A 26,443-nucleotide genomic window follows, 5' to 3' on the forward strand; every position below is an offset into this window, starting at 1 on the left:
CGAACAATCTCTTAACTAAATTATGATCTTAAAAAAATCTATATTAGCTCCTAAAATTGCCGATATTTTAGTATGCTTCGATGAAAATAATATTTACAATTAATTACACAAATTACATACACAAACTAGTAATAAATTATGTCAAGAAAATTATTCCATCCATTAAACTTGTACAGTCGCCATCAGATATTTCGGAGCGGTCAAGGTGATCAAAAATATCGATACATGAACTCTACGAAAATGCACGTGCCGATATTTTTGACCACCTTGGCCGCTCCACATGGCGACTGTACCTACAAGTAGGTATAGTAGAAATAGAGATTTTAGTAAAATCAAGTTTATAGCAGAAAGCGATTAATTTTTGTTTTGTGTAAAATTGAGAATAATATATGAAATGAAATGAAATAATTTATTGCCAAACATGTGTTACATATTATCAGGTCTTACGAAATAAACTGGGTGCATCATGTTCTGCCGTTTCCGGCTTGCAAAAACATAGTTACTTACCTACTAAACGTATACTAAAAACTATCATCACTCAAAAATTCACTCAACGAATAAAAACATTTTTTTAATATCCATTGGTGGATCATTTTGTTAAAATTATTTATGTTCATGTCACGCACATGCCATGCAATACCTTAATGTCTTGTCGTTGGTTGACATAAATAGGGGCCCTTCCTTGTATTTCGCTTATTCCCAGTTCCATACAGTTGGAACAAGTGCTCATGCTCCCTAACAAATACGCACATCTCTCTGATGTACGTACATACATGGGAGTGGCAGGATGTCTAACTCCTTACAGGATTGGTCATATTTGCCTCCTACAATGGCTCTTAAGCACTTCTTTTGAGAAAATACAAACTGAGACATGGATGCACAGAAAAACCAGAAAAAGAGACCGGCGCTGGGAATCGAACCCAGGTCCTCAGCAATCCGTGCTGCGTGCTATAACCCCTACACCACCGCTGGACAGGAATCTAGACACGAATTTTTCCTATGCATACATATCTCAGGTTGCTTATTTCTACTACGCTACGTATGCAGCAGCACTAGCGACATCTATGTTCCGCTCTCATCGAGAGACGTCACACTCTCGGAACCAACCGCTCACCCAGACAAGAGATGTCGCTACTAAGCAATCAAATTATGATTGGATTTTTGGAGTCTTAGTTTGCATCCATGTCTCAGTTTGTATTTTCGATATGGTTTCACGGGATACCCGTAAAAGTAACAAATTTGGAGTTGAAATAAAAAATACAAAAAGACTCCAAAAAACTAATCATACTTCTTTTGAGCTCTAAAAGCTCTTTGGATTTCCACTGAGTTGCCCCAAACGATCAGACCGTATCTAAGTATAGATGATAAGCTATGAGAGCTGCCTCTTTCGATGAATATAATAAATTTAGTTTTGTTTTTCTATTCACATTTTTTATCCCATTGAGTTAAGGGGTAAATCTTACATAAGTACAATGTCTCTTACAATGGGCAGTGTTCCGACGAACTCTTTGATCTCGTCCCAGCTGCTAAGTTCCATCACCGAGCACTCTCCATAAGGGTGGTTTTCACCCGCACCATCTCGTTGATTGGTGCTTTTCCACAGTGCGGTTTAAACGTTCCTTTCTACCTCGCACGTGTAAAATATGGAATGGACTCACTGCTGGGGGTCCATCTAGCTATGATCTGGGCACCTTCCGAAGGCGAGTGTATCGTCTATCGCATTGCAAGGCCGTCAACGCACCCGCAGTCCTAATTATACTGTATGTGTCCATGGGCGGCGGTGATCACTTACCACCAGGTGATCCGCCCGTTCGTTTGCCAGCTGTTTGATAAAAAAAAGTAATTTTTATTTATTTGTCTTTTTGAAATGTTACTAACAGTATAATTGTAACGGACATAAATCAGCAGATTTGCAGAGGCTACGCATTATAAGTATTTATCCAATTTAATAAAGGAAAATCTCATCGAAAGCCGGAAAAATGGCTCACAAAGTATTTATGACAGTTAATAATGTTGTAGTTAATACAATTTCCTTTTTCGTTTGTCACAGAAACAATTGTATCAAATAGGTACTTGCTTGAGTGATTACGTAATCTTACCCAATAAACGACATTTCGGGTTCCCTTTAACTTGCATAATATCGATTCTCCGAAATACACTTCGCATAACTGGTATCACATATTTTTTTTTAGCCGAATGATACTTTTGCATAATCATTACTTTGCATAATTATCAAAGTCAGTCGAAATATCTTTATTCAATTTAGGCTATAACCAGCACTCATGAATGTCAAAAAAGAAATCATATCAGTTCGAATAAACTGTTAACGCCGAATTTACTTCTGCAGAATATTAAATAGCAGAACAATAGTATCGCCGTTTTTTATATAGCATAATGGCATAGCGAAATACTAGTTTGGACAATACAATAGTATTTTCACGGAATTTCAAATAGTGCTGTCCTTAACATGGCATAATGACATGGTTAAAGGAACGAACAGTTACCATAAATTAAGGCCAGCAAAGTAAGAGCGCTGTGCGGGATTGCTAAAACAATATTTCGATTCAGTGATTTATTTGCAAAATATTCAACTTTAAAGTGCACATTTTTAATTAAAAAAAACATTAAAATCGAGCCCCCCCCCACTAAAATCTAAACCAGATTAAATAGGCGGGAGGGGTGATACTATTTACGGGCCCAGATAATACCGACATGGAAATACCAACCCGATTATTCCTGCAAACGCCCATACAAACTCCTGTCAAACTGACATGAGTTTCTATGGGCGTCTACAATAAAAATCGGGTCGGTATTTCCATGTTGGTATTATCCAGGCCGGTTAAGTGCCACACGGCAGGAGCAACGGGTATTCCCTTGACTTGTCTAAACTTGTTTTGCCTAATTTCACTTTATCTAACAACTTTTACTATAATGAATAGTTTGTCTAAAGTCAATTTGTAAAATTTCATTATTCATAATTTTTATTTTGTCGAATTTTCATTTTTACTAAATAATCATTTACATAACTCTTGTTTAGTCGAATATCATTTTATTGAAAACTCACATTGTCGATTATTATTTTAACTAATCATCATGTAGCCGAATAACGTTTTAACTAACATTAGATTGTCTAATATTGAATTATCATAATATTTGTTTTGCTTACTAACATGCCAAATTTTGGTACCTAAATGTTTATTATAAAATAAGGTCAATTAGGTAGGTTAAAATCGAAATAAATTAATCCATATATTCTAAAAAAAAATTATTGGGTTCAAGCAAGTAACAAAACTAAATACACAGGGAATAGGTACGACAACGAGCGAAGCGAGAAGTAGCGTTAGGTAGAACTGCGACCCTACAGTGCGCGAGCCGAGCGAGCGAAGCGAGCGTGCCGCGGTAGCGGCCGGTGAAGTGCCAGAACCGACTTTATTTAATAATACTAAACTTTTTAGAATTAACTAACGATATCGCAATGTATTTGGATTAACCGTGATTAGAATAAATAAACTTATGCAATATGTATGTTAGACAAAATATAATTGTCAGTCAAACTTAATACGAAATAAGTTTATACAAAATTAAATTATGCTAAGTACATGTATGTCAGACTAAAAATAATTATTAAGTCAGTCAAACTTTATACGAAATAAGTTTTGACAAAATGAAATTATGCTACATGTATGTTAGACAAAAATAATTATGTCAGTCAAACGTTATACGAAATAAGTTTATAAAAATGAAATTATGTATGACATGTATGTTAGACAAAATATAATTATGTCAGTCAAACATTATATTAAATGAGTTCATGCAAAAGCAAAATTAGGTAATTTAAAATTAGGCGAAACAAAATTATGTGAAGTTAGTTGTATACAAAAAGACTTCCACTAAAATAAAAATTAGGCAAACTGAAAATAGGCAAAAAGTTGATAGGCAAAACAAGGTGCAACCGGAGCAAAGCAGTCATTTGATTCTTATTGTTTGTTTTGTGATATATATTTTTTATTTCCACGCAGTCGCAGTGATCGTGAAAAGCACAATGTTTTTCGCCCAAAAGTACAATAGATGAACTCGTATTAATCGAAACTAACTCGTTCATCTATTGCTTACTTTCAAGCCTCTACCTACAACAATGTACTATATCACAAAACGAACAATAATAATCCAATAACTGCGTTCTCTGAGTAGTCTGTGACTGCGTTGCTCCCGCCTTGTCCGCTCTTTACCGGCCCGGATAATACCGACATTTATTTGTTTATTTTTTTATTTATCAAGAATATACTTACCAAATTTACAGTTTCCCAATATATACTTATATTTAGCTAAAATATTACACACATAATATATACCTACCTTAACATGGAAATACCGACCCGATTGTTCTTATTCACGCCCCTAGAAACTCATGTCAGTTTCACACGAGTTTGTATGGGTGGCGTGTACACGAATAATCGGGTCGGTGTTATCTGGGCCGGTAAATATTGTCACCCCTTCCGCCGATTTTAGTTTTTCTTTTGTGATATAATTATTTTTTTAAACAACTCCGTTCGTAGTGGCCAGTACCCAACCACAATATTAAAAAATCTAAACGTCATCTGCGATGCTGTAGCATAGTATAGACCATAGATAATAAGTAACTGGCCTTTGCAATTTAAAATTAAAAAAATTGAAAAAAAACTATACTATTTTTAAAAGCGTGTCTCTGGCTATCTGCGTTCTAAATTTGAATCGGGTGGTGTGACAATTTAATCGATTTGTTGTCATTTGAAAATATATTCTGTCGATTGATTTCAAAATGGATAGATTTGAACAACGAGCGGTAATTAAGTTTCTGTTTATGAAGAGGATGAAGGGGACAGAAATTTATGAAGAGTTAAACAATGTGTTGGGTGAATGTGCTCTATCTTATGCCGCGGTAAAAAACTGGGTGGCCGAATTTAAACGCGGCCGTACATGTGTCCAAGATGAAGTCCGCCCCGGACGTCCTAAAAGTGTTACGACTCCAGAAATGGTGACCAAAGTGCATGATTTGGTTTTGGCCGATCGACGATTGAAGTTATCTGAAATAGCTGACACTATAGGTATCTCGAAAGAACGGGTACATCATATCCTATTGAAGAATTGCATATGAAGAAGTTATCCGCCCGTTGGGTGCCGCGATTGCTTACGCAAGATCAAAAAAGGATTCGGGAGCAAAACTCGAAAGATTGTTTGAACCGTTTTGAGCGTAATAAAGCTGATTTTTTGCGTCGATTTGTAACAACTGATGAAACATGGGTTCACCATTACACACCAGAATCAAAAATACAATCAAAGCAATGGACCGAATCTGGGTGTTCGGCTCCTAAAAAAGCTATGGCTGTAAAATCAGCGGGGAAGGTGATGGCTTCAGTTTTTTGGGATGCTAGTGGAATTTTGATGATAGATTACCTTCCTAAAGGTCAAACAATTACTGGAGAATATTACGCTAATCTTTTAGATAAACTGCATCAATGCATTCAGGAAAAACGACCAAGTTTAGCGGAAAAAAAAATCATCTTCCATCAAGATAACGCTCGAGTTCACACGTGTGTTAAAGCTATGGCAAAAATCAACGAATTAAAGTTTGATTTGCTGCCACACCCACCTTATTCGCCTGACCTAGCACCATCAGACTTCCATCTGTTCCCTAAGCTGAAAACTTTTTTGGGTGGACAGAAATTTGCCACAAATGATGAAGTTATAGCCGCTGTAGAGGAGTATTTTGCAGGCCTTGAGAAAAGTCATTTTATGGAGGGCATTAAAGCTTTAGAACGAAGATGGAATAAATGCATAGAACTACACGGAGACTTTGTCGAAAAATTAAATCAGATTTATCACGAAAACATTAGTAGTTTTTCATAAGGCTAGTTACTTATCATCCCGCCTACGTACTTATAGTACTTTGTGCACATTATGCGTTTAAGAAAAAAAAATAACTCATAAAATTCATGAATGACGCATTCTCATTGGTCAATTTAATTTCACATGCAAGCAGACGGTTACTTTTGATTGGTCCGATTGTCGTTTCAGCACGCCGGGAATGAAAGTCTGAAATATATTCTAAAAAGTCGTATCGTATTATGAACTACATATATTGACACGACCTGTCTTCGTAATGTGTGACATTGTTGGCGTATTTTGCGAGACATAAATGAGTCGGCTGTTAAATGTTGCAGGATTACGACGCATCAGGAACAATTCAAATATACTTATATAGGCAGTTTTGGGTACTCGATAACTATTATCTAAGGCCACATTTTCGAGCAGTGTCGTGAAATAGTAATTTGCTTATTATTATTCAGGATAACACGAATCATTATATTGCTCTTATTGCGCCCTCTTTACGACTATATTGTGTAGCTGTAGCCCGAAATTACCGCAATATAAAGACAATAAAAGTATTTCTCTTAATTGCTTCATCTGAACTATTATGTCTTATACAAAAAACTGGCTCACCAGTGTTAATAGAACCAACATTATTTGTTTAGTCATTACCATTTATAACCTAAATAAAATCACAACTATTGCCTCCTACACTCTATCTTCTACAGATATAGTACATTAAGTAGGTATTTCCACCGAGAAAAGTCGGATCTCAATAGGAATACGACGGTATCCGAAGTGTCAATCAGTTATTGTATTAAATGAGTGATATTTTCGTAACCATTAATAAGGAACTTTATTATTTAGTGTCAAATATCCGATGGGTACTGAAGCTATTTGAGAAGGAACGATAACAAACTTTTCCGATGAAAAACGATGGAACTATTAATGCATTATATCTGTAAGTTGCTACACATTTGACAGAGATGTCGTCGTTGTTGGTTGAGGATATCTGATTATGATATTTATGATCCATATTTTTTTTTCGGAAAATAGTCGATTGTACAACAAGATCATTAAACGAGCCATTTTTTTTTTCATACGGGTGGCTACCCGAGCCGGTACGGCGAGGGTGGATAGACATGCCGAGGGGAAAATGGGTTTAATGCTCGAGTTTTACACTGCTTTTCACTTCGATTGCGAGATGAAATAACAATAGTGGAAACATTGTTTACTTAAGTACTATGTACATTTTATTTTTCATGCATTACTATATAATTATAATTGTTTAGTTTTATTGATTAATTTTGATTGTATTTTTATTTTATATAAATTAAAAATTATGAAAAAATATATATATAAACTTCTGTGTTTGTGGCTGTTGACACCTAATTACCTTGGTCTTAGACGAAGATTTTATTTTATGCTCTAGTGCATAAATAGTAGATTGATAACCAAGGGTGGAAAGTGACCCATTTCACCTGAGATATTTCTGGCGCTCGAACGAAGTGAGAGCGCCAATAGTTCGAGGGGAAATGGGTAATTTCACCCGAGTTAGACACTACTTTTCATTTCGACTGTGAGGAAAGTAAAATAGTATAAAAAAATGAGAATATCATTAAATTGAATTTCAGTATTCAGTAAATTTAATTTACTTATATCCAGCCTCCAACGGTACCTTTTCGACCTGGAAACTTGCCTCGGCCGAGTATAAAAAAAATCGAGTTGGTCACGACCAAGGAGTTTATATACCTGCAAAACTTGAGGTTGAACGCCGAACAAAGAAGGTTGACCTTTATTACTTATTTATATATTCCATCTCTTTCTTTCACATTTCACGAATGACATCCATGTCTTTCTTAACCTAACTAAAGAAAGAGATGGAATATGTTCGTGACGTAATAAAGATGAAATTTCTTGTTTTATACGGATGTTCGGCGTTCAACCTCCAGTGTTGTATATAAGCTCCTTGGTCACGACGTGCATCTAGATGGCCATGTCGAAACGTGAAAAAAAGTGTCATTGACGTAACTCAACTATCTTCGACTCCGTGGCTAAACGAAAAATTAAAAAAAAAAATTACTTTCCACCCTAGAGAAGAAAACGCAATTTTCCACCCGGCTATCTACCCATGAAAATTAAACTTTCCGAACAGGAAAGATGAAAAAGTCATTTTATGTCGCTTAGATCCAGCATAAACACGAACTTTACGAGCATAAGAAGTGAAAAACACTATTTTTCCCACAGTATTAGAGCTGATATTCAAGACCTTTTGTCACCTTATACGACACACGACGACATGGGAAGATAATGGGTCTGTTCTTTTCTAAATCAGGCACGGCGAAGAAGGAAAACTTTTATTAGAGTTATTTACGCAGGTACACTGTGGTCTACGACTGACTACGACTTACGGCACAATAATTTCACTAATTAGTAAGACACGTATTTCGAACCAATAGGTGCTACCACGAACGCCTAAGCTACACGTCATATCATAAGAACAAATGAAAATGGTTCCTAACGAATATCCTCAAAATGTTTTTTTTTTCATTTGGCTAAAAATAAATAAATAAAAAGGTTTTTATTTTGAGTGATGGTTAATACACATTTTTTCATACCACACATTATAATAAGAAAGTAACTATTTTTGTCACTTAAGTAACTATTATTGTTATTGACAACCTGTGAAATTGAATTCAACGATTTATAACGATTATACAACCTAGAAAAACCGGAACGGGACACTGTATTTTATTTGAATTGATCAAAAGACTACCTACTGGCTCTGGACGGAGTCTCTTTTTTAATTGGAAAAGAAAAATACCGTATCGAACTTCCTCTTTAAAGGAATTCGGAACGTTTATTTGATTGGTGATCGAAGTTTGTCTCAAATTGAAAGTTTAGCTTTTTTTGTTACCTAGTTCATTTTTTAACCTGCGAGTAAATGCCGACTTTTTCTCTGTGCTTCTTTCTTAGTGGTATAAAGGATAGATCTCCAAAAGTAGAAATAAAATAACTATTCTATGGAAAAAAGATAGGTACCTAAATAATGAAATAATATAATACAGTAGACGATTTCTATAAATATTATTTATTTCAATTTATACATCTTTGAGTTACTAAGGATATTTCGTACGTACATAAGTGTTCATATATGTATATATATATATATATATATATATATATATATATATATAATAGTTATACTACTCGTAAATAACCATCCGGATCTCTGTTCAAACAAATTTCCAATTAGTTGAGAGGCTTTGGTTAAAATACGATGATTAGATAATAGGATCGGCCGTAACCAAATTACAGTGGTTCAATAAACGTTAAATTGGAATCGGCACCCATAATATATGACTCGTGTTAATAAATTGAGTAATAATGACTAAATGCCAATATTTTAGAGATAAATTATAACAGACACGTAATATAACAATGATAACATTTCAGCAGCGATCAACACTTTAATAAAAAGGCTTTGGCGTCAATATCTCCCACCCACATGATCTCATATTTAAATCGGACTTACATAACTGTATTATAATATATTATGTCTTTTCCCGTAGTGAAAATAAGATTGTTTTTGACTGAGTGAATACTTTGCAAATACAAAGAACACCACCATAATGTGTAATTACATAACCATAGTGTTAAATTGTCTTGATTCAGGTAATATCATAAATTAGATTTTTTGTGAAAATGTTTGAATGTTTGTTAAGATAATCACGCAATAACATCTCAACAGATTTAGATGAAATTCGTCACACAGATAGTTTATAACACTGAGGGGCTGTTTCACCATCCATTGATAAGTGTTATATAACTGGCGGTTAGGTGTGATGCCGTCTCTATTTGTTTTCTTCGAATAGACGGAGTAGGCATCACATTTAACCGTCAGTTAACACTAATCAATGGATGGTGAAACAGCCCCTAAAACCTGGATTAACAAGTAAGATACTTTTTATTCCAGAAAATTGAATACCTAACTACATATATAAGTAGTTCTTAAGCAACAGCTAGGAATTTATAAATAAATTATTTACTGGTGTGGATTTTTTTTAAAGGACAAAAGGGATTGATAAATATTTTGAGTGTAACACAATTATCGTACACTTCTCTTCACTTCGTTTCTCATCAAATATTTAGTTCACAACAGTCTTAAATATATTGAATGGAATTTTATACCAAACTGCTTCAACGTAGCAGTCGTTTAAAATTAAATTATGGTGGAAAGTATAAGAAAGAATGCTAGTAGAATTGCTTTAACAGTTGCACATGCACGGTCCTGTCTGTCTATAACCTTATTCTTGTCAGCATAGTGAAAAACCTGCACGCCCGCAGCTGCGGCTTACTGACGATTGAAGCATTGTCCCAATCACCACACAAATAGTCATTTAAATTTGCTCCAGATGCAATTTCGATCTGTTCTCATTCGGAAAACCCAATTTAGCTGGCAGAATTTACTGATGATTTAGCTACGACATACCGTCAAATACCATCTATCTAATTCGTAGGATTACCGTGATTAGATTGCGCAGGGAATTAATTACACGACATGCTTCGATGTCCTCTGTTAAATAACAAAGCTTTCATGGAATCTGTGCTTATAAAGGATTATTGATATGGTGATATACCAAATATAGATTCATAGTAACAATTTTGTAATTACGTTGTATTTTCAGGTAATCTCTTGGTGATCCTTGTGGTGACGTTGTCGAGGCGGCTGCGGTCGATAACGAACTTTTTTCTGGCAAATCTGGCCGTGGCAGATTTATGTGTCGGAGTGTTTTGCGTCTTCCAAAATCTGACCATGTATCTTATACCCAGGTGAGTGCAAAAAATAAATGAGGTTAGCCACCTGTAAATATTGACTAAAATTAACTGATCGGGTTGACCGGAGAGCTCATATTTTTCGATATGTTCGGATGTACTTGTACGTTGTATCCGGCTAGAACACAGTAAATCTCTCGCGGTTACTTCCTATCGACACTGAAGTATTATATTGTATGACAATATTCGAATTTAATCTAATAAAATTATTGACATAGGTACATAAATACATAGGTACATAATGATTCTATTTTAATGAAAACAATGGTTCCTTTTTAATACCAGGAGAAAAAAAAATTTTTTTTTTGTTTCAATATTATCGCTCGCTTGTCGTGTCTATACGAGTATACGAGTGAGTTCCCTGTTTTTCATAAATTCATAAAATTAATATCAAAGATGTGAAGAGCGTAGGTACACTGACACCTCAATTATTTACCGTCTTTCGGTACATCAATTTCGGTACAAACAATGGATCATAAAGAAAAACAAGACATTAGATAGTACTAAATTACTTCCACCTATTGGAGTAATTCCCTAATGATATTCTTAATTCTTCAATGAATTGTGACCGTTCTATGTTTGTAGATATATTTAGATTAGGTTTTTTTTTAATTGGTAGCGAGATCTAAGAAGGTATATGTTTCAAATTAACTCACTTTTGCTGTTCTCATACAGATCCACTAATCCCTGTATTATTATTATTATTATTTTTTTTTTTTAAAAATGACGTTCTGCCAAGTTTTTTGAGGCGCATTCTTCTTGGCAATGATGGTCTTTCGGAAAGCGCTGGTAGTTTAAAAAATGACGTGTAAAAGTGCCCATTGCGGCCTATTTTCTGAATAAATGATTTGAATTTGAATCAAATAGTTTTTAATAGTGCATCGAATATTTTTCGCCAACCAAAACTACTGAGGTACCGTAAAACGGGGCTTCTTTGCCTCTTGTTCTGTATTTTGTTTAAATGTCTTGCAGGTCGAAGTCCAATACACTTCCCAATAAATTGATCTACTTTACATAAATACATATATGAACATACCTCAGCATAATAATTTTAAAATAAAACAAATATTACGAAATTTGGAGCAAAAATTTTGGTGCAAAGTAGCCTCGTTTTACGGCAACTGATTGGTATTTGCCTACGGCTCGTAAATAAAATTGATCCGGCTTCTCGTGAATTGTCCACATTTTTTCTCATTAGGAATTTATTTTTTCTACCACAGGTGTAAAGCTATGTAAATTGCTTGAATTATAGGCGCGGATAATGCTGTTTGGAAGAAAATTTTATATTTAGTTCACAAGGTCTTCTTTTTGATTTAATGTTACATTTAAAACAAGAAGACATTTTACTATACCAAACCAAGCGTGAAACAAGATTCAAATTGCATTAAATAATTACGCTATTAGAGCTTAATTCTTCTGTGAAAACTTTTAGAACATGCTAATTCCTGATATTTTCCTACATACCTTTGAACATTTTAAGTGGTGTTGCTCAATTATATCAAACGCTATTTAATGATAATGTTGTTTTTGTTCAGTTTAAAACCTTACTTGAATTTTAGTGATTAGAAAGGGAATTGTTTAATAACAAAATAAAATTATTTCTCTAATAATTTCTTGGCTTGATTTTGTAATATTGGCGTTGTATATTTTATATAATTTATGGTTTATTGCTTTAATTTAAATCAGCGTTACGTCGTTGGTCAATTTCGATTTCGCTTGTTTTATCCATTCAAAATTAATTAGTACCTACTGGGTTCTACTCCAGTGCAAACAACCGGCAACCATCGTATGTAGGTATCCTATTCAGTTCTTTTCATGCTGATTCGCAATTTTCCCGGCCGCTTCCAAATGGTTTCTATACGCCGCTCTACGATCACTGCAAATCAATTTGGTTAACAACTTTGCGAACTATAAATCTGCTTTTTTTCTTTTTCAGTTGGGTATTCGGAGATTTTTTGTGCAAAATGTACCAATTTGTGCACTCACTAAGTTACACGGCATCAATATTCATCTTGGTGGTTATATGCACAGAAAGGTATTTTGCGATAATACATCCTATTACGTGCAAGCAGATTCTGACGTCCACTAGACTAAGGGTAAGTAAGATAATCGAGGTATAACTTCTAAATTATCTATCGACTAAAGTAAACGCCCAAGCTCTTAATCAGTAAAAGGGATTAAGTGCTGAATGTATATAGTATGATTAAGCGTGATATACCTACGTATATATTCACTTCTTAATAAATTATTTGAAGATTTGCTATAAAACTAATATAAAAGAAATCCCTTTTTTATTTAAGTATTTATTATTTAAAAAGGTTCAAGAGTTGTTGGACTAATCTTAATTCGGACTAAACAGAATAATAAATGTTAAAGTTGGTTTGTTTGTTTTCCTTACTTCACATCACGACTGAGCAATGGTCAACATCAATTTGCACAGGAACAGTTAGCTCGCGGGCTTGAAAATAACAAATTCTACTATTTATCAAAAATGTAGTGTTGGATTTTCCCGAAGATATAGAAGGTTGTTGTATTCATAATGTAAACTAAAAAGATATACCTACTTAACTAATTAGGAACACATGTATACAGGATGGCTCATTTAGATCGGTCAGTATGGAAAAGTTGTATATCTATCACAGCGGTCAGGTCGCGACATACTCGTAATTATAATAATAATATAAGTAGGCAAATATTAAAACTTAGTACTCAGTAAATTATGACTTGATTATGTAATTCGTTTTTACGCTTCATTCACCAAAAAGGTTAAGACATATTCTACGTGAAGTTTGAGGCACAGAGGCCGATGAGATTTATTCATCCCGGAAAATGCAGGGATTTTGTGGGATAGGGTCACTATATATATATTCAACATATATCATACACATACATATTATCATACACTATATTATTCAAGATTGGTAAACCCTATCCGGATTTTATGAGTTACTGAGGTGTCTCACTGAGCCCTAAAATAATGTAAATTTACAACTTATAAGCTTCTAATTTTAAATCACTCTCACACCTAAGCATCGATCAATGCTTACTTATTTACCTAACGGTTTTGGATGAAAGGATGCCTTTAGAATTGAGACGTAAACGAACATGATTTGATTAGGATTAGGTGTAGCGAGCACATGAGGATTTGATCAACCTTACTTCGTTTTGTATAAAACTTGGTTTCAGTATAATTTCAATCAGAAAGAGGTTTTTTTGATTGTTTCGTTTGCTCTGCCTAAAACACATAGAGGTACGTACGTACGATAAAACGAAAATAGTTTTTGAGAAAAAATCTGAATATCAAAATTGAAGTAGCCACTAAGGCTTCGCAAGGGATATCCAGAGAAATTGATTTTGTAATATATAATTTTTGATTATTTTAGGTATTTAGGAGAACAGTTTTTAAGTTCTTTGGTAACGCGATTTTCCACTTGGATTACACAATGCTTGTTTACAGATGGTTATCATTGGAGTCTGGATTACGAGTGCTGCTTACAGCGCGCCCAAGTTTATATGGGTTGAGACGATAACGAATCAACTCGGCAATGGGCATATGGAAATTTTATGCATACAGCATCGAATGAAGTACAACTCGGAGATATTTGACATCGTGAACTTCGGTCTACTTTATGTGACGCCGCTGTGCGTCATGACGGTAAGTCGTTGGATTTATAAGATTCAATTTTAGGTTGCTGTCCCACTAGATTCGTATGAGGTAGCTGAACAGCGAGCTTTGCATATCCACTTATGCTAAGCCAAACCACAGAATAAACATAAAAGTGCAAGTAGAAAAGATTCTCTCCGCAAATTCAGTCAAATAAATTCATTCATTTAACCCATCTACAGAATAATAACGAAAAACATATTTGAAAAATTAGAAATGGCTGACTTTATATATATATATATATATATATATATATATATATATATATAGGTATATACAACTTATCCGGCACGGAGCAGCCCATTGTAATTAATTCGTTCAGACGACGCCCACCGGGTACTTTTGGCTGAAATGCGGAATGCACCCATCCTGACTAAACTATTTAAGGTATGAATTTGTGGAAATGAGAGAGAGAGAGAGACATTTATTTACTATTTATTTATTTTATTCGATACACAGAAAAAACACGTTAGGATGAAATAATAATTTAAAAAAACATCGAATAGTATAAATTGGGACCCACTCAGCATAATGTTGCGGCAAGCCACAACGCTGTTTTTCAGTGGGACCCATTAAAACTAAACACATACAATAAAGACATATACACACTAGGATGTGACGACACGAACGCCAGCGGAAGGTAGTTCGCAAACAAAGTTATGTTCCGGAGGAATGTATGGCAACACTTGCTCAGTTTAACCATTTTCGAACAATTAAACCTTATCAAGTCAGGCCAGGATTTGATTTGGCTATTACAAATTTTGGAAATGTATCTAATACATTTTTAGCTACACAGTTTACGCAGCTTAAAAAATCTTTGGCCGAACAGCTACTTAAGCTCTTTTTGTGTTTCAAATATTGGATTGCGTTACTAAATAGAGTATTAATCCAGTCAGTCACTTTGGCAAAAACATTTTGGTTAGTTTGACTTTTGTCAAAATCTTTCGACTTGATGCCAGTGTTAGCATAAACATTAAATTACAACGAGCCAAGAAGGAAATTCAACAGAGCACTAGTAGTGCCCACCGGTGAGGTTTCAAATTAGGTTTTACCATTAATTGGTAGTGTGTTACCAATTAGTTGGCAACGACGACATACTAAGTAGCAGGGCCATCTGTTGTGGAACGTTGTCTTAATAGGGCTGGTGTCTCCGCAGTGACCCTCACTATTTCGATGATTACTCGTAGTTAGCCACCATTTGCAGCTGCCCTTAGTTCAAAGGTAACGCGTAGTTCAGTCTGTGGTTCAGTGATCTAGGAGTTTCTTGACGCTCCATTTGTATTACACGGTTACCTATGGGATAGTCCGCTTATTGTGGTTTCTTCGACTAATTTCCGAGTAAAATAAGTATGATTTCAGTTTAGTTTGCTTTTTACCTGACTACTCGAAGGAGGGTAATGCTTTTTGGGCGTATATGTGTATTTCATATTGGTTACATATTATAATGTATAAATTTAAAATACATATCCGTTGAAATACATACAGTTGAAAAACCGAAAATTGGAAAATATAATGGTTAAAATAAATAATAATCAAAATTCATAAAGCACGTTTTTCATATTGGTCGAAATACATACAATTAAAATGACTAAGTTCACAATGTATATATTCAGAATATAATATACAATCAGAATATATAATATTTGAAAGAAATACCAATTAAAATTCATACAGTACGTTTTTCATAATGGTCAAAATACATACGATATAATATAATGGACATTTTCATCATCATCTCCAGTCTATTTACGTTGTATTTAGATGTTAAAGTCTGAAAAACTAAGGACTATAAGACAATTTCGACGGAGCTTCGCTTTGCGGAGCTCCTATTCAGCGTACCGACTGATCGGAGGCCTTATTGTCTAACAAGACCTTGCATTTTAAATTAAAGTCTGATCATTAATTGAATAGAAATTTTAGGTGCGACGACGAGCGTAGAGAGGAGGTGCGTGTTAGGTTCAACAGAACTATGACCAAAACAAGCACGAGCCGAGCGAGCAAAGCGAGCGTGACGCGGCGCGGGAGCGGCCGGCGATTGCCAGAATTGTATTATATGCATTTTTCTTTGTGAAATGTCAGTGTATATTATGTATTTCAACCATTATAGAAAACATACTGTATAGATGTTGATTGATATTTGTCTAAATCAAGATTTAAAGCAGTGGCGATATTCTTCCTTAACCAAACCAATGCTTAAAAAACGGTGACGGCACGGAATCGCAGTGACGCATTGTATGCGCACAAGACTTTGTTCGGTAAAGTCCTGACGTTTACGGCACGTCACTGCGACTCCGCACCGTTTGCGTACCGTTTGCGTTTGCGTACCGTACCTCGGCCCTCAAGATGACGTGTTAAACTTCGTTTGCAATCAATAGATGGCGTTGTGCAAGCGAACGTTGTCCTTTCAAATCGTTACCGCGCGTAACCTTTTTTCAAGCCAAACTAACAGCCTTATTCATAAAAAAACCTTAATTGGTTTGATCGGTCTGTTACTTAGCAGACTGATTAAGCTTGTTAGACGGTTGTCAAGAAGTATGATTCATAAACGCTTGCTAGCAGTCTGCTAGTTGTTGAGCTGCTGATAGACGGATTAGACGCGTTATGTTGGCCACCTTGACAAATCAAAGACAAAAAATGGCCTCATCATTAATTTAAAAAAAAAATGACGGCTGTGACAGCAAATTAGCAGGAAAATAAAATAAAAAGCGAGATTGTCGGTTTTCAGTACAAGTTGGCAAAATTGTCCTCCTGGACAAAATAAAATAAAAAGCGAGATGTTTGTATTGCCGCCATTTCCGATCCTCATGTTTATGTTGTACCTAAGTGCAAAAAGCCGTAATATTTATTGTAATAAGTTGCATACCTAATTTAGAGGAATTTTAAATAAGAAAATAGACTTTTTAAAGTAATCATAACATATGAATTTCTACAAATTTATCTGAGTAATAATGATTTTTAAATTTACATAATTCCTAAGTAAAAATTTTTTTTTTCTAAATTCCGATCCTTAATTTTTAAATCTTTGCGTAACCCTCCCTTCACTAAAAATATCTTCGGTATGGTTTTTGGCTCTTGTCAAAGTCAGCTGTTCAAACTTGTCAATTTTGTGACTTAGCAGGGAGATAAAGGAGGGTCTACGGTCCTCTAACTTTAGCAGAGCCTTGATCGATTAATTAGCGCTAACAGACGTTTATGAGTCATGTTTTTTAGCATCGGGCCTTCAAGAAGCCTTCAAGGAGGCTCTAACTTTTTATGAATAAGGCTGTAAGACCTTTATTTATGGTGTTTCCATGGTCACAGAATCGTGTAAGTAAACGGTTGTCGTTGTAGGTATATTTCAAAATTGCACGGGCATAATAAACCTACATGAGACGGCATTAAGCTATTAAATTTCTAAATGCGGGCCAAGCCGCGGGCGAAGGCTACTAGGTATTTAATAAGTTGCGACCTCTCTCCCTTTTAAAAAAATTCAAGCAGTTCCCGTCACCAGGTCATGCGCGCTTGTTTGTGTTCAGCGGTATGAGAAACATCGTGTAGAAAACTCCCACACTGATGACCATGTATAATTAGGGTTCCGTACTCAAAGGGTGCCAACAAGACCCTATTATAATACTGAGACTCCGCTGTCTGTCTGTCTGTATGTCTGTCCGTCCGTCTGTCACAGGGCTCTATCTCTGAAGCCGTAAAAGTTAGACACCTAAAATTTTCACAGATTATGTATTACTGTGGCCGCTATAACAACAAATACTAAAAATAAAATAAAGTTACAAATTAAAGGGGGTCGTCATACAAGAAACGTGTTTTTTTTTCAGCGTTTTTTGGGTGCTAGGCATTACTAGCCGTTGCTAAGGCGTCCGAGTCGCCTAGCGACGGGTAGCTATGTTAATGATGTTTTATAAAAGCTTCGTTTTTGTGCAAAATTAATAAAGCAATTTATGAACCACAAACCTCAATGAAGCCAACTTTGATAAAGCGCTCGCCAAATCCACACCGTATTAATCACTATGTTTACCTATTGTTTTTTAACACTAAAAAATCATACTAAGTATTTAACACTATTTACAAGGTTTATAATAAGTACAGTTTAAAATTTATTCACACTAGTCGAGCTTCTTATTATTTAATTACACAACATACGAAGTCCGCCGAATTTCCCGCGACAGCTGCGCTGACAGATATATTTTTTTAGCCGCGCGCGGCGCGTTGCGAACAATGGCTTCAGAAGAAAACAGCCAGAACCAAAGAGGATGAGAATACAAAAGTGCTTACATTTCGGCGATATTTTTATAAAAAATAGACGCTTTGCCTTAGCTTGCCTGTTTGTTTATTTAATGTTTGTTTGGCTCAAATCTTGGAAGCTAAATTTGACCCACTTCCAGTGGTCCAATCTAGTAGTGACATCTTGGTGGTTCAGCCAGGATCGTCTCTGCAGGAGGGAACTCCTCAATAGTTAATAGTACCGACTTGAAATTTGGTACACATAATTATGTAGTTTAGACGACAATGCAAGTACAGTCAACAAAAAGTACATTCGGCAAAAAAAGCTTGTATCAAAAATTAAATTTTTAACAAAAACTCATTACAAGCAATATACTCGTATTTATTTGCAGTGTACCTAATGTAACTATGTTTGCTCGGGTGGAATCTTTCAACTCTAATTTGAAGTGGATATCTTCAACCGATTGAGCTGAAATTTTACACGCATGTATAAATCCGATGACAATGCAATATTATTATAACATGGAGTTGATCTGATGATAAAGCTAGCGGGTGACTATAGTAACTCTGTGATAAACGACACGACCGCATCGAGTTTGGACTCATTTGTCGTCTTGACGAGTACATTGGTAACCAGGGGCATAAAGTACAGTCAGAAATAAAAAAAACTTATATTAGAAGACTTATAAGAAACAATTTTACTGAACTGTTTACGGAACCCTTCATGTACGAGTCCAACTCGCACTTGACCTTTTTTTTTATTAATTATCGGCGATAAAATCTTTAGGAATTCTTCTATCTCCTTGCAGGTAGTTTACGAAAACAAAACGTGCAAAATTTTCTTTACCGCTTCGATATTTTCGTTCGTTATATTAGAAGTAGCAGGACCACCCTCGGTCGTTATCTTTCAGGGAATTTCTCCCCTCTTTAAATTGTGACAACTATCTAAAAACTGTTGCATATGGGATGGTGCATGCTCCCCAAATGCAGATAAAAGTATAAGTATTTTGGAACTCAGTTTCACTCAAATGATTGATTTTAAAATTTAATCGTTATACAACATCATTGCACGAAAATGATTACGTTCGAACTCCATTGTTGAGAGAAAAAACTAGCGAAACGCATTAAACAAAATAAATGAGGGTTTTAAAAAGGTAACTATTTTACGACACTGCTCAAAAATGTGGCCATAGATAACCTAAACCCAGTACACAAAACTGCCTATATTTATATATGTGTGTGTAAATTTAACAGCTGACTCATTTATGGCTCGCAAAACACGACAAAAATGTAACACATTACGGTAACAGATCTTATTTATACGTAATTAATATGTATTTCATACGACTTTTTAGAATATATTTCAGAATATTTTTCCCGGCGTGCTGAAATGACAATCGGACCAATCAAAAGTAATAAGCCATTGATTGGTATAAAAATCACACTAATTTATTAAAAAGTCGGAATTTTATTTTAATTTATTTATTTCGATTTTCTTTCTATGATTTCTTTTTTCATTTATTACTTTTATTTATTCTCTAGGTAAAAAAGGTCGAGACGTACAGCGATCACACATTAAGATCGTTCGCACCAATAGTATATGAAGAAAATAAAATAGAAAAAAAGAAGAAAGAAAGAAAGGTTTATTTTGGCTCCATAAGTACCACCTAAAACTAAGACTAAAACTAGCACTAAAACTATGTTACTTGGTGACACGTCAGGATACCAAAAAGGGTCTCCACTCAGCATGTGTTGCCGCACATTATGTGCAGTAAGGCTGGTTTTCTGTGGAGCCCAAACGTTAAATAGGTACACGATATCCATCAAATTACAGATGTAATAGTTTTATAGCGACGAAATTAGTTGTTGAAAGCAATCTGTGGTTTGAATAATGTAAAAGTTATGAATTATGATTCAAAACGGCGCTAAGGAAAATTCTTGGTTATAATTCCTTAGCAACGAGCATGAGCTATTATTGTGCGAGAAAGTCTTTTATCAAGCGAACGTGTTTACTCTGTAAAGTAAAAATAAAATCTCTCGATATTGGCGGAATATTCAACATATTATATACACCACACACATTTACTTAATGAATTACTACAGTATCATCATCATCATGTCAGCCGAAAGACGTCCACTGCTGGACATAGGCCTCCCCCAAGGCTCTCCACTCAGACCGGTCTTATACTACAGTATATTAGACTTAAATCAACAAAGCATACGTAACAAGCATATAGACTTATTATAGTCTAAGATATTGCTTCTAGTTAGGAACTTCAAGATACATAGGTAATAGCGTCTTATGAAATACTTACCTAGATATCAAATGTTAATATTATTATGTTCAACAATAAAAATTATTAGTATACTTAGTAAACGTGTTGTAGGAACGAGTTTGAAGCCTTCTTCAAACCGCTACGAATGTGGCGCGTATTTTTTTAAATTCACTTGCATGTTATTTATGGCGCCGCTGCGCTGCTTCCTTAATTGCTTTGTCAACAAACGTACCACACATATAGACGAGGTCGTAAAACTGTTCCCTGATATAAAAAAGAAATAAAAATACCTTCGTCTTATTTACCCAAAATTCAATAAAAAAAACTTTCTTTCTTAAAAACATTATCATGTCTTTAAAGACAGCAAAACAAAACGTTAAAAGATCCACGCAGGGCGGATTAAAAATCCCATCATAGAATAAATCCACTCGACTTTTAGATTATTTTATTACTGTATGATACTATACATATGATAGTTTATTTATTTATTTGAGGAGTGAATGTAATAACTTTTACCCTGCCTGAGCGGTCCATCTGGCAGCTCGTCGCCTTTCCGGTAAGCTGTAAAAGCCATCTGAGGGTAACAACAACAGTCCGTCCAAAAAAAAACTGTTACCCCGACAAGAAGAAGGAAATTTATGTTTATGTTACAAAATTTCCGTCCATTAATATCTGTATACCTACGCATACTCGGTCGTCTCAGCTCCTTGTGCACAGGGCAGATAGACGTTTGTTTTCTTATTACAGACCACGCATACCTTATATAAATATTTGTAACTCGTAAGTTCAAAAACTAGGCTTTGAATTTCAAGCAAATGAAAAAAAAATGAAAATAATTTATTGCATAAAAACTTATAAATAAGAATCTACGGCTCTGGATCCTGTGCTAGGAGTCCCTGTGTTACAAATTTGGCTGTCGTAAAATGTATTTGATACAATTCTGCACCCACAATGAACCATCCGCGAGAATGGCTGTGTGACGTATACGTTCAAGGGCAAATATGTAGCTACGTTGGATATCCTTTCTTATTTACGTTATGTTAAGAATATCTAAAATTATGGGAGCATAATTATGCAGACGAATTATTTTTTAAGCTCACGCAGGTATGTGCGTTGTCGGGCTGCAAAAGAAATAAAGTTACCTTTGCAGCGCCGGCTTAGCCTTTGACGGAGTCTCTACTTGAAGGTTGTCACTTGACGTCCTTTGATCGACACGGTTTCATGCAGCGAAAAACCGCTGTCGAAATTTCATTTCGCAAGCGTTGCCACGTGTTACCGCTGCCAATGCTGCCATACAATCTGGTCCCTGGAGCAGCCGCCTACAGCGCAGTAAACAATGGTCGCAAAACGTACGTCCTCTACGTGTACTCGTAAGGGATACGCCGTCTGCAAAACGAAAACGAAACGTCTAATGACTGACGTGACCATATCGCGATGTTAATATCCGTATTGTCCATTGAATGTGAAGCTCAACTTAACTTTCAAGCATACAATATTTTAAATTTAATTTAGAGTACCTGGGCCACCGAGCTTTGCTTGGCCTAAAACTCGATAGTAAGCGTTTTCCAAGGGATAAAACCAAGCTAGATCGATTTGTCATCCCCGAAAACCCCCAAACATACCAAATTTCATCGAAATCTTTGGAGCCGTTTCGGAGATTCTGATTATATATATTATTATATATACCTACAAGAATTGCTCGTTTGTAGGTATTAGATAGATAACGTGTACCTAGACATTAATTATCTTGTTATTTTAGTTGTTTTTATTACAGGCACAAGCCGTACAAGCCTTTCAGAATTATTTAAAAAATTCAAATTCAAATTCAAAATGCCAGATTATGCAGATGCCCCGTTCTAATTAGCTAACCGTTTAATTAATAATGTTCATAGCATGTTATTATTAATTGAAAATTGATTTAGTAGGCATAGCTAATTACTTATTAATTTATCGACTGGACCGGGGCTGTCGTGTAACCTGTGCCTCGTATCATATGCAATGGAATGCATAATAAGCTCATCATCATGATCATCATATCAGACGTAGGACGTCCACTGTTGGACATAGGCCTCCCCCATAGTATAAGTTCCCTCTTTCGGTATTCTAGCACGATGGTGCCATACGAACAGTAAAAAAAAACTAAACAGCGCACCCGGCTTTTCAGTAGATTAGGATGTTGCTTAAAAATCAACTTTCATAAAAGTCATTGTCTCACCCCGCCATTGGGTTCTAGGACCCTGATTAAGTTAGTTTTTTTTATTATTAGTTTTAGGGGTCGCTACCAGCTATCAAAGTTTTGAAAACACAAAGTTCAGAACATTTTTTTATTTTTTTATTAAAATCAAATAAACTTGTGACAATTTAGCACAAGTAAATTAAAATAAGGCTGTATTGTTTTGGATGTATGACACTGAAGTAGATTTTTTTCGCATAGTAGTATTTATTTCTGAAGTCATTCAGAATTAACTAAGTAGGTTTGTAACCGTCGTGGAGCGAGGGGGGTGTATCGAGTAGAGGGGATTTCGGGCAATATACAGCTAAAAATAATAATTTCAAAATAAAAATATAATTAAACGCCCTCCTGAAAACGTTGCCCACGTTCATTAGGATCTTGTCGAAGTATATATTAGGCGCATAATTAAACTAAAACGAAATTAACTGGAAACTTCCCGATCACAAAGGTATTCTTTTAAAATAAATAACTAAAACTTATGATTTGCTAAATATATACAAATATTTATTATTAATATGTACATTTGAAAAGCTTACTTTATAAAATCCCATTTAACCCTTTGTTTTTAAAAATCTGTATTTTTTCCTTTTACGTTTTCTCTAAATATTTCGCGTGTGTGGCAAATACGAAAACCACACGGGCAAAAAAAAAGTTCAACCACCACACTTGCATCCACCGGTTTCCCGCCACTCTCACGATGTCGTCAGTGCACCTGGTGGGAGGCCTGCCAGCGCTTCGTCTTCCGCAATTGATATCTATGCTCCCCGTATATTCCAACTATCGTGGCAACGTCCTATTTGCAGAGCAATATATCAAAACGTGAGAGGCACAAACCACCCTTCATCTTGAAACTGACGGCGAATGATGGATGATTGAATTAGTGAAAAATAATATTCTTATTCTGATTATAGTTTGATGTCTTCCCAAATTCGCAGTCGTTGAATTTAGATAATAAATAAAGCAGTATCATTAATAAATGGCTGGAATAAGTGGAAATCAAATAAGTGGAAATTCAAACAAAAATACAAACTGTAACATGGATAATAATGGCGCCATTTCATGATATGCCTAAAAATTGGCCAGGCATATCACGATGTGCCTGAGAAACAATACGGCAGATCGATTAGAGCAACGCATTCGTCGATATTCCTAGCTCTATACCGGGCACATCGTGTCGTGATATGCCGAAAAAAGAAAAATGTAGGTACAACGAGCGAAGCGAGGAGTGGTTAGTATTTATTGTGACCACAACGCCCGAGCCGAGCGAGCAAAGCGAGTGTGCCGCGGCAGCGGCTGGCGTAGTGCCAGAACCGATATGGCCGCGTTTCATGATATGCCTAGGAATTTTATGATTTGCCTAAAGGTCACTAGGAAAATCGTTAAGCGTCGAGTTTTTAACGATATGGCGGATGTCCCTCAGCCAATTCATGAAATGGCGCCATTTTACGATATGCCTAGAAAATTTCGTGATTTGGCGGGATTTTACGATCGGCCGCCGACCGATACACAGAAAAAAAACAGAAAAAGAGACCAGCGCTGGGAATCGAACCTTCCGTGCTGCGTGCCATACCCCTACACCACCACTAGACAGGAGTCTAGACACAAATTTCTCCCATGCAACACACATTTCAGCCTGCCTTTTCTTAGCCACTTAAGCAGCGACACTAACTATGATTTAGCTCTCATCGAGAGACGTCAACATTCCTTCGGAACTAAACGCTCACCCGGACAAGAGATGTCGCTATTAAGTATTTTTAGTATTGGTTTTTGGAGTATTTTTTATTTCAACATCAAATTTGTAACTTTTACGGTCATCCCGTGAAATCCAACGAAAATACAAACTGAAACATGGATACACAGAAACAAAAAAAAAACAGAAAAAGAGACCAGCTCTGGGAATCGTACCCAGGTCCTCACCACTGGTTAGGAGTCTAAAAATGTGGAAATTCAAATTCAAAAATCTTTATTGCCACCAATAAAATTAAAACAGAAAATAATAAAATTGATAAAAATGTTTGTAAATTACAAAAACTACCTACAAAATATTAATAAATTTTAACCGTCCTATAAAAGTACCTTGTTTTTTTATTTATTTACTGTCAAGGCGTGTTTTATTAACTGCCATTGTTGCTGAAATTAGACCCAATCCATAGCAAGGGAGATGATACTAAATTTACCTGCTCATTAATAATAGAATCATATTGTACCTAATTATCTCTATGCATTCTAGAACATCGAGACGAAACCCCTTGCCGCAATAATGTAACACTTCATGTAAGTCTCAAAGACCTATCCAACGATACTACGGGTTTAGACAGTAATAGTGGATCATAACATTGAATATTTGCCGTAGGCACGGAACATTTTCTTACACTGTGACGGAACCCTACACTGCGTAGGACCCGACTCGCACTTATCCGGTCTTTAAAAGGTCGTTGCAAATAATGTTGATTTAGAGTTGATTAATTATTCATCATTTCTGAGCGCTGCGATGAATTTTCTGCACAAGCAATGAATTATGGAAACAATCTAAGCACAGTCTTTCCTTTTAGCTCAAATACTTCTCAGCCGTCAAGCACCTTACTAAAGCATTAATAATATTTATAAGTACTTAATTATGAATCACGCTCAATGGAATGTGCATGATTTCTGTTTGTTGCCATAAACCAATTCCCAATAATCTGTCCAATCAAGTAAACAAGGTTACCCTATAAATTCAAACAAGTCATTACCCATATTTGCGCGGTCCGCTGAGCCGTCTTTGTCAGCGTTTCCGTCCCTGAAATATTACCTACCTATGTTTTACCTCCACAACCTACAACTAAACAAAAACAAACAAACGAACGCAGCATCTTGGAATGTTGAGAACTTCAGACCCATTTAGCCTGCTTTACCTGTCTGGCTTAGTAGTACACCTTTATTATTATTATCCTCACAACACCAACGAAACGTTAAGAATTTTCTGACTTGATTGATTGGTTCTAAGAGGTACTTAGATCAGTGGCATAAAAAATATGAATTATCTTTACCTTGAATGATTGGTGGCTATCATATCCGATACATTTACTTTATTGAATGAACTTAAATCATGTCGAACTAAACTCGATTTCAGACGTGTTATCTGATTTATTATCATTTAATTAGTTAATTTTGTTAATCCTATAGGACAATAAATCCTTAGATTTTTAAATCACAATTTACCCTATACTTGAAACGTTTACGTAGTAAGTAAATGTAAATAAACTTCAGCTGCCAGATTTGGTACATTCAAAGATTTTAAACATTTTACTTACATTATATCATTGTAATACAATAGTATTTTATGCTACTGTAACATAACAAGGGTCATTATTTCACGAGTGTGTGTGT

The 26,443-nt window shown here is 35.3% G+C and overlaps 1 protein-coding gene across 2 annotated transcripts in view; it reads left to right on the forward strand.

Moving 5' to 3' along the window:
- TrissinR (Trissin receptor) overlaps positions 1-26,443 on the forward strand; it is a 112,211-nt gene that overhangs the window by 59,682 nt on the left and 26,086 nt on the right. For both annotated transcript variants that reach the window (XM_074085646.1, XM_074085647.1), the window contains exons 3-5: positions 10,536-10,680; positions 12,620-12,779; positions 14,141-14,338. In XM_074085646.1, the coding sequence (XP_073941747.1) occupies positions 10,536-10,680; positions 12,620-12,779; positions 14,141-14,338 (503 nt within the window). The remainder of the gene's footprint in view (positions 1-10,535; positions 10,681-12,619; positions 12,780-14,140; positions 14,339-26,443) is intronic.

Source organism: Choristoneura fumiferana, chromosome 3 (genome assembly GCF_025370935.1).
Source record: "Choristoneura fumiferana chromosome 3, NRCan_CFum_1, whole genome shotgun sequence".
In the NCBI taxonomy this organism is placed as follows: domain Eukaryota; kingdom Metazoa; phylum Arthropoda; class Insecta; order Lepidoptera; family Tortricidae; genus Choristoneura; species Choristoneura fumiferana.